Source organism: Littorina saxatilis, linkage group LG1, assembly GCF_037325665.1.
Source record: "Littorina saxatilis isolate snail1 linkage group LG1, US_GU_Lsax_2.0, whole genome shotgun sequence".
Lineage (NCBI taxonomy): Eukaryota > Metazoa > Mollusca > Gastropoda > Littorinimorpha > Littorinidae > Littorina > Littorina saxatilis.
This window is the reverse complement of record NC_090245.1, coordinates 88405157-88417601: the sequence shown is the minus strand read 5'-3', so window position 1 is coordinate 88417601 and position 12445 is coordinate 88405157. Positions and strand designations below refer to the sequence as shown.

At 42.6% G+C, this 12445-nt stretch overlaps 2 protein-coding genes across 2 annotated transcripts; both read left to right on the top strand.

Annotated features, from left to right (window-relative positions):
- The first annotated feature begins 1129 nt into the window (after nt 1-1129).
- LOC138952838 (macrophage receptor MARCO-like) lies at nt 1130-3515 on the top strand. The gene is made up of 4 exons (XM_070324604.1): nt 1130-1195; nt 1581-1779; nt 2172-2351; nt 3496-3515. The coding sequence occupies exons 1-4, from the start codon at nt 1130-1132 to the stop codon at nt 3513-3515; spliced, it is 465 nt and encodes a 154-aa protein (XP_070180705.1).
- A 1195-nt stretch (nt 3516-4710) lies between these two features.
- Nucleotides 4711-9209, top strand: LOC138983145 (uncharacterized). Its single transcript, XM_070356555.1, has 3 exons — nt 4711-4773; nt 6112-7651; nt 8007-9209. Exons 2-3 carry the CDS (start codon nt 6160-6162, stop codon nt 8468-8470), a joined length of 1956 nt encoding a protein of 651 aa, XP_070212656.1. The 5' UTR covers nt 4711-4773; nt 6112-6159; the 3' UTR covers nt 8471-9209.
- Nucleotides 9210-12445: the final 3236 nt, after the last annotated feature.

Below are 12445 nucleotides of genomic sequence, written 5' to 3'. Positions count from 1 at the left end.
CAGTAATATTAAAGGACCAATGCATTTGGAACAATATGAATATTCAATTTAAACATAAATGCCTATTTTTTAAAGATTTTATAAAACATAATATCTCATTTGTAAAGGATGTTATGAATGAAAATGGTTTTATTATTTCTTTTGAAGATTTATGTCAAAAAGTGGGTTATAAACCATCCAGACAGTTTGAATACAATGCATTATGCACAGCACTTAAATCCAGACGTACAGACACATTACCATATCAATATTTTACATTGCAGGATTTCATTGTTAACGGTGGTAATATAACAGCAAAGTTTATTAGAAAATGTTTAGTTGATCTTGATGTCCAGATTCCGAGTGCCTGTGATTTTTGGAAACGAAAACATAATGTAGATTTGGATAAGAGAAACTGATTACTGGCCGTTAACAGCACAAAAGAAGAAAGATTACGTCTGCTGCACATACAGGTTAATGACTTTGTTTTCGTGCAAAACGTCAATGAAGTCATGCAGTTGCATACATTGTAACACTTGCTTTGTGTCCTCACATTTTCAGCGTAAAAGTGCTCCATTAACACAGCTTAATCTGCACATCCAACAAACAAAGAGACTGCCAACTCTCCAAAATTCTGAATAAAAAAACAATGATAGTTAATGCTTATTCTGCATATGTATTATTGCATACCCGACCACAATGAGGGGTATAGCTTAGTCTGCAGTTTCTGTGTAACTACTTTCCATCTTCTGATGTTTCGAAAACAGATATCTCGTATAGAGTACATGTTATTTTCGTCTCCATGGCATTCGCAGTTGTGTAAGGGAGGCATTCTGCATTGTAAATGCGATCGAGAATAGTCATCGAAAAGAGGGAGGTCAGAACTAATAGGAGGATGGAGAGCTCCTTTCTTTGGAACCATATCTTTGTTCGTGTGTTTTGTGCTGTTTTGTTTCTTTTTGATTCTTTTTCTTTTTTTCGTGAATCAACAGGGGATCAAGGGACAACAATCCATATATTATATCGAGTGGAGTGTGGGACCACAGTCAAGCACATCAAAAACACAAGACGGAATACATTCGCGATCGCAGGAATATCGGACACTCAGATAGACGAGGAGACGGACATACAGATAAACAGACGGGCAAAAATGACCAGTGTTGGAGCCAAACTCTGGGGTCCTGCCGACGAACTGCGCAAGACTGCGGACTTCCTGGCAGCCACTGGTCTGAGGATCTAGCACGGCCACCAACATCGAACGCAGAAGAAGAAGAAGAAGACGGGCAAATACACACACACACACACACACACACACACACACACACTCACACACACACACACTCACACACACACACACACACACAACCACCACCACCACCACCCCCACCACCACAACCACCCCACCAACACCATTACAACAACAACTGAAAAACACAACGCCAACCACCCTCACCCCCCCCCCCCCCCGTTCCATTCCCCACCCTTAGCATGTCGACCTGGAAACATGTAAACTAGACCGAAAAATGAGCGTGCAAATCGGTGTTTTATTCTTGACAAGTCATTTCACGTCCTGAATAATTGCTGTCGCTAAACTTGGACAGGGTCCTTGGCCCGGGGGGTATGTTGATAGGATTGTTGGCATAACAGGCACTACAGGCATTACAGGCACTACAGGCATTACAGGCACTACAGGCATTAAAGGCATTACAGGCACTACAGGCATTACAGGCATTACAGGCACTACAGGCATTACAGGCATTACAGGCACTACAGGCACAACAGGCATTACAGGCATTACAGGCATTACAGACACTACAGGCATTACAGGCACTGGACAGGCATCAATCAATCAATCAATATGAGGCTTATATCGCGCGTATTCCGTGGGTACAGTTCTAAGCGCAGGGATTTACTTTTTTTTTTATTTTTTTTTTATTTTATGCAATTTATATCGCGCACATATTCAAGGCGCAAGGATTTATTTATGCCGTGTGAGATGGAATTTTTTTCACATCGGCCAGCAGATCGCAGCCATTTTGGCGCATATCCTACTTTTCACGGCCTATTATTCCAAGTCACACGGGTATTTTGGTGGTGGACATTTTTATCTATGCCTAAACAATTTTGCCAAGAAAGACCCTTTTGTCAATCGTGGGATCTTTAACGTTCACACCCCAATGTAGTGTACACAGGCATTACAGGCATTACAGGCATAACAGACACTACAGGCATTACAGGCACTACAGGCACTACAGGCATTACAGGCACTACAGGTATTACAGGCATTACAGGCACTACAGGCATTACAGGCACTACAGGCACTACAGGCACTACAGGCATTACAGGCACCACAGGCATTACAGGCACTACAGGCATTACAGGCACTACAGGCACTAAATGCATTACAGGCACTACAGGCACCACAGGCACTACAGGCATTACAGGCACCAGAGGCATTACAGGCATTACAGGCATTACAGGCACTAAAGGCTTTAAAGGCATTACAGGCACTACAGGCACTGCATGCACTATAGGTACTACAGGCACTACAGGCATTACAGGCACTACAGGCATTACAGACATTACAGGCACTAAAGGCTTTAAAGGCACTACAGGCACTACAGGCACTGCATGCACTATAGGTACTACAGGCACTACAGGCACTACAGGCACTACAGGCACTACAGGCATTACAGGCACTACAGGCATTACATTTTGTAAAGCATTCTTCGACGAAGGCCGGAAGTCGGTATTGCATTTCAGTTTGGTGGCTTAAAAGTTAATTAATGACTTTGGTCATTAAAAATTTGAAAATTGTAAATAATGTGGGTTTTTTTCATATAAAACGATCCAAATTTACGTTCATCTTATTCTACATCATTTCCTGATTCCGAAAACATATAAATATGTTGTATTCGGTTTAAAAGCAAGCTCTGAAAATTAAAAATATAAAAATTATGATCAAAATTAAATTTCCGAAATCGATTTAAAAGCAATTTCATCGTATTCCTTGTCGGTTCCTGATTTCAAAAACATATAGATATGATATGTTTGGATTAAAAACACGCTCAGAAAGTTAAAACGAAGAGAGGTACAGTAAAGCGTGCTATGAAGCACGGCGCAACCGCTACCGCGCCAAACAGGCACTGCCTTTTGCACTAGCGGCGGACTACGTTCAGTTTCATTCTGTGAGTTCCACAGCTTGACTAAATGTAATAATTTCGCCTTACGCGACTTGTTTTTTGTTGTTGATGATAACATGATAATACATCTGTTAAATGTTTTTTTCTCATTGTTTTTGAATTATTTTTTTTTCTCTCTCCTCTTCTTTTTACATTTAGTCAAGTTTTGACTAAATGTTTTAACATGGAGGGGGAATCGAGACGAGGGTCGTGGTGTATGTGTGTGTGTGTGTGTGTGTGTGTGTCTGTCTGTGTGTGTGTGTATGGGATTCGAACCACGATCTCCCGGCCCGCAGTCCGATGCGCTAACCACTGCGCCACTTCAGCGTTCTAGAATTTTCTGGTTACGTGTGAGCTCGTTTGCCCATTTGGGTTCCCCACACTATACTCTGAGAGCATAGTCAGTTTCACTCCGCTTTCGTTGAGTAGGCATGCTGGGTATTTTCGTGTTTCCATAACCCACCGAACTCCGACATGGATTACAGGATCTTTTCCGTGCGCACTTGGTCTTGTGCTTGCGTGTACACACGAAGGGGGTTAAGTCACTAGCAGGTCTGCACATAAGTTGACCTGGGAGATCGGAAAAATCTCCACTCTTAACCCACCAGGCGGCAGCGACCGGGATTCGAACTCACGACCTCCCGATTAGGAGGCCGACGTCTTACCACTGCGCCCGTCTGCACTGTGTTCAAAATTGGTCACAAAAAAAGCTCTGCTTAGACACCCCCTGAAAAGGTGCCTTTAAACTACGAAGGAGAACACATGACACTGGAAAGGTGCCTTTAAACTACGAAGGAGAACACGTGACACTGGAAAGGTGCCTTTAAACTACGAAGGAGAAATCATGACACTGGAAAGGTGCATTTAAACTACGAAGGAGAACACGTGACACTGGAAAGGTGCCTTTAAACTACGAAGGAGAAAGCATGACACTGGAAAGGTGCCTTTAAACTACGAAGGAGAACACGTGACACTGGAAAGGTGCCTTTAAACTACGAAGGAGAACACATGACACTGGAAAGGTGCCTTTAAACTACGAAGGAGAACACATGACACTGGAAAGGTGCCTTTAAACTACGAAGGAGAACACATGACACTGGAAAGGTGCCTTTAAACTACGAAGGAGAACACATGACACTGGAAAGGTGCCTTTAAACTACGAAGGAGAACACATGACACTGGAAAGGTGCCTTTAACCTACGAAGGAGAACACATGACACTGGAAAGGTGCCTTTAAACTACGAAGGAGAACACGTGACACTGGAAAGGTGCCTTTAAACTACGAAGGAGAACACATGACACTGGAAAGGTGCCTTTAAACTACGAAGGAGAACATATGACACTGGAAAGGTGCCTTTAAACTACGAAGGAGAACACGTGACACTGGAAAGGTGCCTTTAAACTACGAAGGAGAAAACATGACACTGGAAGAAAGGTGCCTTTAAACTACGAAGGAGAACACATGACACTGGAAAAAGGGTGTTTGTAAACAAGTTATGAGATGTGAGTATAAATGCTCAGGAATAGTTGTTGCTCAGCACACACCTGAGTCACCCGCGGACTGTCAGGTGGACAAGCAACGGACGCTGATCCTGAAGAAACGCGTTGCCAGGTAAAAGAGTGTTTCAAGTTTAACATTCAATCGTTATGTGTGATACTGATTAATTAAGCTTAAATTGGAAAGAGATAGACAGATAAAGTTTCAAACTCAAGAATAAACAAATAAAATTAAACAAGTCGCGTAAGGCGAAATTACTACATTTAGTCAAGCTGTGGAACTCACAGAATGAAACTGAACGCACTGCATTTTTTCACAATGACCATAGTCCGTCGCTAGTGCAAAAGGCAGTGAAAGTGACGAGCCTGTTCAGCGCGGTAGCGGTTGCGCTGTGCTGCATAGGCCTACCACGCTTTACTGTACCTCTCTTCGTTTGAGCTTTCTGAGCGTGTTTTTAATCCAAACATATCATATCTATATGTTTTTGGAATCAGAAACCGACAAGGAATAAGATGAAAGTGTTTTTAAATTGATTTGGAAAATTTAATTTTGATAATAATTTTTATATTTTTAAATTTCAGAGCTTGTTTTTAATCCAAATATAACATATTAATATGTTTTTGGAATAAAAAAATGATGGAGAATAAGATGAACGTAAATTTGGATCGTTTTATAAAAAAACATATTTTTTTTACAATTTTCAGATTTTTAATGACCAAAGTCATTAATTAATTTTTAAGCCACCAAGCTGAAATGCAATACCAAAGTCCGGGCTTCGTCGAAGATTACTTGACCAAAATTTCAACCAATTTGGTTGAAAAATGAGAGCGTGACAGTGCCGCCTCAACTTTCACGAAAGGCCGGATATGACGTCACCAAAGACATTTATCGAAAAAAGAAAACAATGTTCGGGAATATCAATCCCAGGAACTCCCATGTCAAATTTCATAAAGATCGGTCCAGTAGTTTGGTCTGAATCGCTCTACACGCACACACACACACACACACATACACACACACACACACATACACCACGACCCTCGTTTCGATTCCCCCTCTATGTTAAAACATTTAGTCAAAACTTGACTAAATGTAAAAACACAAAAAGATAAGTTTATTGAGTGTTTGATCATAGACAAAACGAAACATGCTCTAGAACTTCCGCTTCTATTCCGCTTAGTTGTATATCTTTTTCTGTATGTCGTCAGATCATTGCAAGTTCAATGTAATCAATCTGCACAGTATCAATATGAGTGTCCATTATAATGTTTCCATCGGCTTGAATGTCGGGTCCCCTACAAAGACCCAGAGTAGAGAGAGAATTAGAGCGATAGAGAGGGAGAGAAACTGAGAGACAGAGAGAGACAGACAGACAGACAAAGACAGAAACAGAGAGAGAAAGAGGCTTTACGCGATTTTGTTAGTTATTAATATGTCAACCTTTTTTTTCAGATTAGCAAGCAAAGGACGCAGAGTATTCCTATCATCCTGATCATCACCATGCCTGAGTTTAAAACCATGCTGGAGGCCTTGGAGTACTGGAGCAGGACACTGGGAGACGCCCCATCCTTCATCTTTCGCCACAGTCGTCACGGGCGTCACGTGCTGACCTGGAACAAGCTGTACACGCTGTCAGGGCGCTTCGCCGCCATTCTCAGAGAGCGGGCAGTGTCACGTGGCCACCTGGTGGTCAACACGCTGACCAACAGTCCCGAGAGAGTTGTGTCCGAGCTGGCCATCTTGATGAGCGGGGCAGCTTCTGTCAACGGTCAGTGTCTCTTGGCGGACGGTTCCGATCTGTTACGTACGTTACGTGTGTCACGGGCCGCCGTCATTCTTGTCGACCCTGATGTCCCTGACAGTCCCTGGCACGTTCTGAAACACCACATCACTCTAGGTGACGAGGACAGTGTGACGTCAGAGTCCTTGCCCGACCTGAGGAAAGCTTTCTTCGTGCGACGCGTGGAGGGGAAAGGGCAGGAAGACTTCCTCGCTCACATGGAGACACGCACTAAATGGTTCCAGGCTGATGACGTCACCCCTGATGACACGGTGACGGTCTTCACGACGTCAGGATCCACGGGGTTCTCCAAGCTGGTAGTCTACACACACGGCGAGTTCCTGAACACATGGAATTTGGAGGGTAGCATAAGCATGGCTGATACTGTTTTCCTTCCGGGTGAGAAGTTTTTCTCTACTGCTCCCCTTGGCTGGTTGGGTGGTTACGTGGGTCTCACCGTCCTTCATGGCGCCACACGTGTGCTTTATGACGTCAGAGCCGAGGGGGCTCCACAAGACATGCCTGGGTTTATCTGGAGGAGTTTGCAGGAGGAACACTGCCGGAGGGCAAACTTTGCTCCCATGTTGCTGACGCGGCTTATTGAACTGTCAGGCACATACCAGCTTGAAAACAAGACCAAACAATTCGCAGAACAAAACACAACATCAAAAACCCAAGAGGAACATGAAAGGGTTATTTCAAACGCAAGCAGATTCAGCGCTGCCAAACAAACCCACAGTGAGATCCGCTGCGGTGAGAATGAAGACGGGAAACAGGAGGACGGGAACGGTGGTAGCATACCTCTAACCGAAGACAGCGGCTGCACACGTGAGACCAAGCAGCACACGAGAAACTTCGACGCCGTTCATAGTCACGGAGACGACGGTAACTCGACCCCTTTGCCTGCCCGACCCCTGACCCCTAACCCCCAACCCCTGACCTGCACCTTAATGGGGGGCCACCCAATGACACACTCCATGTTCCAATCCGCTCTGTCCCTCTCTGAGTCTGTTGTCGTCCTGTACGGGGCCACAGACTTTTGCTTCGTGTCGGGGATGGTGTTGCGGGACTGGACGGACTACGTGGACCACGACACGGGGCCGCCACTGACCAACGTGCAGGTCAAGATTGTCAGTCAGCAGGACGAGGACATCCAGCTTCCCGCTGACCAGCTGGGACTCGTCCTGTTCAAGAGACCGGTAGTTCCTGGAGGTAATCACGTTGACTTTGTAGCTGGGCTCGGTTATTTTCCCTTAACAAGTGTGAGATGATCACTACTTACGTACACAATGAACTAAACCGCATTACTTTGCTATTTCTACAACGACTACAAAATGCCAATCTCAACTAACTAATGAAACTCTTCTCTCACTATAAGTTCTTAATTGAACACCAGTTAATTCTCCCAAGATGACGTTTTCTTTTTAATTACGATAATGTGCAAGGGATTACAAATCCCTGGTCTATGTCGTTTTACCATGTGCTTTTTTCCCGCTGCAGTGACTACTTAGGTAAACTTTTCCTGGTAACGAAAATGCAAAGTGTCACTTTCCCCTGTCCAATCCAGGTTACCTAAACGACCCCGAGGCCAGCGCGGCCATGCTGACTAGTGACGGCTTTATCCGTACCGGTGACGTAGGTCGTCTGGACCAGCGTGGCCACCTCATCGTAGAGGGAAGGGGCAGTGACGCCATCATGAGAGGCCTCTACATCTTCTATCCCGCCTGGCTGGAAAAACGTATCCGCGCATGTCCGGGAGTTCGTGACGTCATCATCGTGGGTGTTCCTGATCCTGGCGTCAACGAGGAGCTCTGCGCATGCGTGGTGCTCGAATCTGATGACGTCACAATGAAGGAGGTGCAAGAGTTTGTGGAACGGGACATCGTGGCGAAAGAGGATGACCCGCTGTCGCCACGGCCCCGCTACTACCTGAGGTTCGAATCTGTTCCCGAGACCAGCACCGCCAAAGTCAGTCGCAAGGTCATGAAAGAGCAGGCTGCGCAAATGTTAGGACTATCCTCTCGCGGCTAGGTGATTACACGTGCAGCAACCTTCAGGTGCACTCGATGTACAATTATGCGTCGCACTGTAACATTTGCCATTACAGTTACATGAGTGATTGACACAGTCAAAAGATCTAATATAGACAGAGATTTAGCGTATCGGAAATAACACATTCTACAGGAATATAATCTTCCAGACCCGTATACGTTTTTATCTGAACTCGTACTCGCCTTGACTTAAGCCGAAATAACACATTCTACAGGAATATAATCCTCCAGACCCGTGTACATTCTATCTGAACTCGTATTCTCCTTGACTTAAGCTTGCCATCATGGTCAACGTGGTCTTTTAACCTGATTTTGCTAATCTTCATTTAGGCCTAAAAAAAAAATAGGTGTGGTTACGGTAACCCGACCTACCCTATTTTTAGGGGCCGATCCTATAACTTTTTATTACATTTGTCAAAAAAAAAAAAAAAAAAAAAAAAAACGAGTGCAAAAAACGCTATGAAAGCGAAAGCGCCCGTGTCGCACACTTATTTCCCTGTCAAGTAGGTTTAATTTGTACACATTGGAAAAAAAAGTAAAAATAAAAAAAAAAGTGATTGCCTACCTACCTACCCTATTTTTTTTGGCTATGTTACCGTAACCACACCTATTTTTTTGGGGGGGGCCTTACGATTGATAAGGTGAATGATGTTTGTGCTCTTATGTCTGTTTACCTATATTCAAGCATAATCAGGGGGTTAAAGGATTCATGCTCACTCGATTGGTGGTGTTGGTTACGTTTTGGATGTAAATAATCTTAGTTGTTTATGTGTTTTGATGTGCGCGTGCCTTGTGTCTATTGCCGCGATGTCTTCCTGTTCATCTCAGTATCCCACTTCTCTCCATCAGCAATCTAGGCTACAGCCTTAACATCAAGGACCAGGCACACATATAGGCTACAGCCTTAACATCAAGGACCAGGCACACATAGAAGCTAGTTTGAGACTTGGAGGGCACAATTGTCGAGTACGTTTTCTTCTACTTGTTCGCGATTGAAAAGTTGCACACATTCAGCTGCAGATAACACCTACTCTTCAAAAAAAGTGTAAGGACCAATCAAGAACATGTAACAGCTTTCATCGCGTGGAGACATGTTGCTCCAGTGAATGATTGTGTCAGTGTGTGAGCTTCTAAACACCAGCTGGTCTGTACTGTTTAAAGCTCCGACCCTCTGGTAGTACTTGCCTCGTACGTTATTGCACAAGCATGTTTTGTGCCGATTTCATAGGACTTTGAAATTCACATTCGTTTCTGCCGAAAGCAGAATCGTTTCAGGTGTTTAGCCTGGAGCAATACAACTGTCTGCCTTTAATATTTCTAGAGGAACACTCACAGCTCTTTTGTCAGTTCTAAAACAGGCAAGTAGCCATTACATTGTTGAACTTCACTTTTTAACAAATTGCTGACGATTGAGCTCATTTTTTGGACCGGTTCTTAACTTCTTTCGAAGAGTATACATTTTTGCTGCGAACAACACATACATAAAGGTTTAAGACAACAACACTTGCACGCTTGAACATATGAAAATCGAAAAAAAGGAAAAAAGTTCGTTTTTGTTTTTCGATAGAAATCGACCTTCGGCAAAACGATTTCGCATGCAAGCAAGAAAATGATCACGCTTGCGTATTTCTTCTTTGTACCATAGTCAATGTAGGCTACTTTTACATATCCCGTCTGTCAGAACATCTAAACAGATAAAAAGGAGTTTTCGTTTATCATGTATTCGTGAGCAGAGTCACCGTGCGTGTTACGTTATATATATAAAAAAAGCAGGTCACATCATCTCATATCCAGCGAACACCAAGAAGACGATGGCATATAGAAGTTAAAGGCTGCCATATTCGTAGCGTTCATTAATTAATTCATATTGTTTACATGTGCCAATAATGTTATAAAACTGTACCTAAGGGGATATAATAACGATTGGCTGTAGCTTTCGAACACAGACAAAATTATTTCAGTATTGCAAAGTGGTGTTGATAGTGTCGAATGTAAACAGAACAGTCTCAAAGTGAAAGTGGATGTTTTCCGGAAATTGCGCAGGCGGAAATATACGATCTCTCACAGCACATAATTATTTGCAAGAATAAGGCCACAGGCTTCAGCTGACAAGCTACAAGTACATCTAATTTTCTAATAGGCCTATGTACTCACGTGTCCAGCAAAACTTTGGCGAGTTCAGTATCCCCTTTGTACTTGGTTCTCAATTTGAAGCGATGGGCCTCTGATGAAAACAATCTTTCTTTCAGCGCGACCCAGCGCTGGTGGTGCGTGGTGATGAAGCAAGGAGTCCACTTTCTCTTCTCAGCAGATTTAGTGGCCTTGACAGCTTTAGACGGGTTTACTTCTATCTTTTTTGCCATTGTACGCAACCGCGCTTTGACTGCCGAAAACTAACAAACATTGCCGAAACCGTTCAGACCATTTCGGCAAATTTAAAGCTGTGGTCTATTTATGACTTCCCGGGGCTACCAGGTTGAAAAATAGGGATACAATCATGTACAGAATTCTGTACAGCAAACGCTACCCGAAACCCCACCTATACGGCGTGTATGACCTTGAGAGCTTCAGTCAACGCTTGAATTTTGCAGGGATAACATCCGGTTTGCTCTCTCAATACCGATTTACCGGATGTTACCACTGCAAAATTCAAGCGTTGACTGAAGCTCTCAAGGTCATACACGCCGTATAGGTGGGGTTTCGGGTAGTGTTTGCTGTACAGAAATCTGTACATGATTTTGTCCGTATTTTTCAACCTCGTAGCCCCGGAAAGTCATAAATAGACCACAGCTTTAAAGAGGAATATAGGCCAACATTTTATCAAGAGCCCTGAATGTTGTTGTCAAAATGTTTCTTCTTTCGCGATCCTGTGTGATGTTATTATTGAAAGTCCTTTCTCGCACACATTATAACTTCATGTGACCCACCCATTGCACTTTTTGGAACGCTTCGATTGACAGGGTCAACGAGCGGCACGTGAGTTGGGGTGACATTTTGTTGTGTGATTTGTTTTATTTTTTTTCAAACAATTTTATTCAAATGAATAACAACAATTAACAATATCTCATACAATGAATTAAATACAACTTATCGAGTACAACAAGCTAACTTTTTTTAACGTTTTGTTCTTCGAACACTCACACAAAAATGCTTCTTATCTGTAACTGCCTATTAAAAATACTTTCCAACGGTAAAAACGAATTTGTTTTTTTTATATATACTAACGCACATCTTTCCGATTAAGATAATGTGGTTCAATTTATACATAGTTGCCTTTTTCACCATTACAAAATGCATACCAAATAAAACATCACTAACTTTCAAAGCAAGTACGAAAAATACATTCTTCAATATACTTCCAGAATTTGTATACAACCGGGCATTCAAAAAGAAGTGTTCAATGAAATCAGTTTCATCACAACAGTAATTACATTTATTAGTTTCCGTTACTTTCATTTTACACAGGAGAATGTTGGTCGGATAAATGTTGTGCATAATTTTCCATTGTAAAACTCTTAATCTAGTCTCTTGTGTTGACTGATAGACAACTATCCAACTATCCAAGATCGTTCATCAATTTCTACATTAAACTTTCTCTTCCAAAATCCTCCGGAACATGGTACATCTGTTTTCATATTAATAATCTCTTTCCTATATTCTCTGGCACTTAACACATTTTTGCCGTTAAACAGTGGTAAGGTAATACAAACATCATCAGTCATATTTACAACATTTTTCCTCATAAATAATGACACAGCAGCTTTTACTACATTATATTCAAGAATTCGGTTTGGCGAATATCCAATCAAATCACATATGTCTTGATATGAGAATATGTCTCCCGAACGTACAATATCAGTTAATACCAATACACCTCGTTGTATCCAACTTTCAAAAAATAAAACTTTGCCAATATACGTTATGCATGCATTATTCCATAATAAAATCGGCCCGA

Coding starts and splice junctions, on each gene's coding strand:
- LOC138983145 (XM_070356555.1), top strand. CDS start 6,160: ATGCCTGAGTTTAAAACCATGCTGGAGGCCTTGGAGTACTGGAGCAGG. Junction 7,652..8,006: donor GAGACCGGTAGTTCCTGGAG/GTAATCACGTTG, acceptor TGTCCAATCCAG/GTTACCTAAACGACCCCGAG.
- LOC138952838 (XM_070324604.1), top strand. CDS start 1,130: ATGACCAGTGTTGGAGCCAAACTCTGGGGTCCTGCCGACGAACTGCGC. Junction 1,196..1,580: donor GCAAGACTGCGGACTTCCTG/GCAGCCACTGGT, acceptor AAACTTGGACAG/GGTCCTTGGCCCGGGGGGTA. Junction 1,780..2,171: donor AGGCATTACAGGCATTACAG/GCATTACAGACA, acceptor TAGTGTACACAG/GCATTACAGGCATTACAGGC.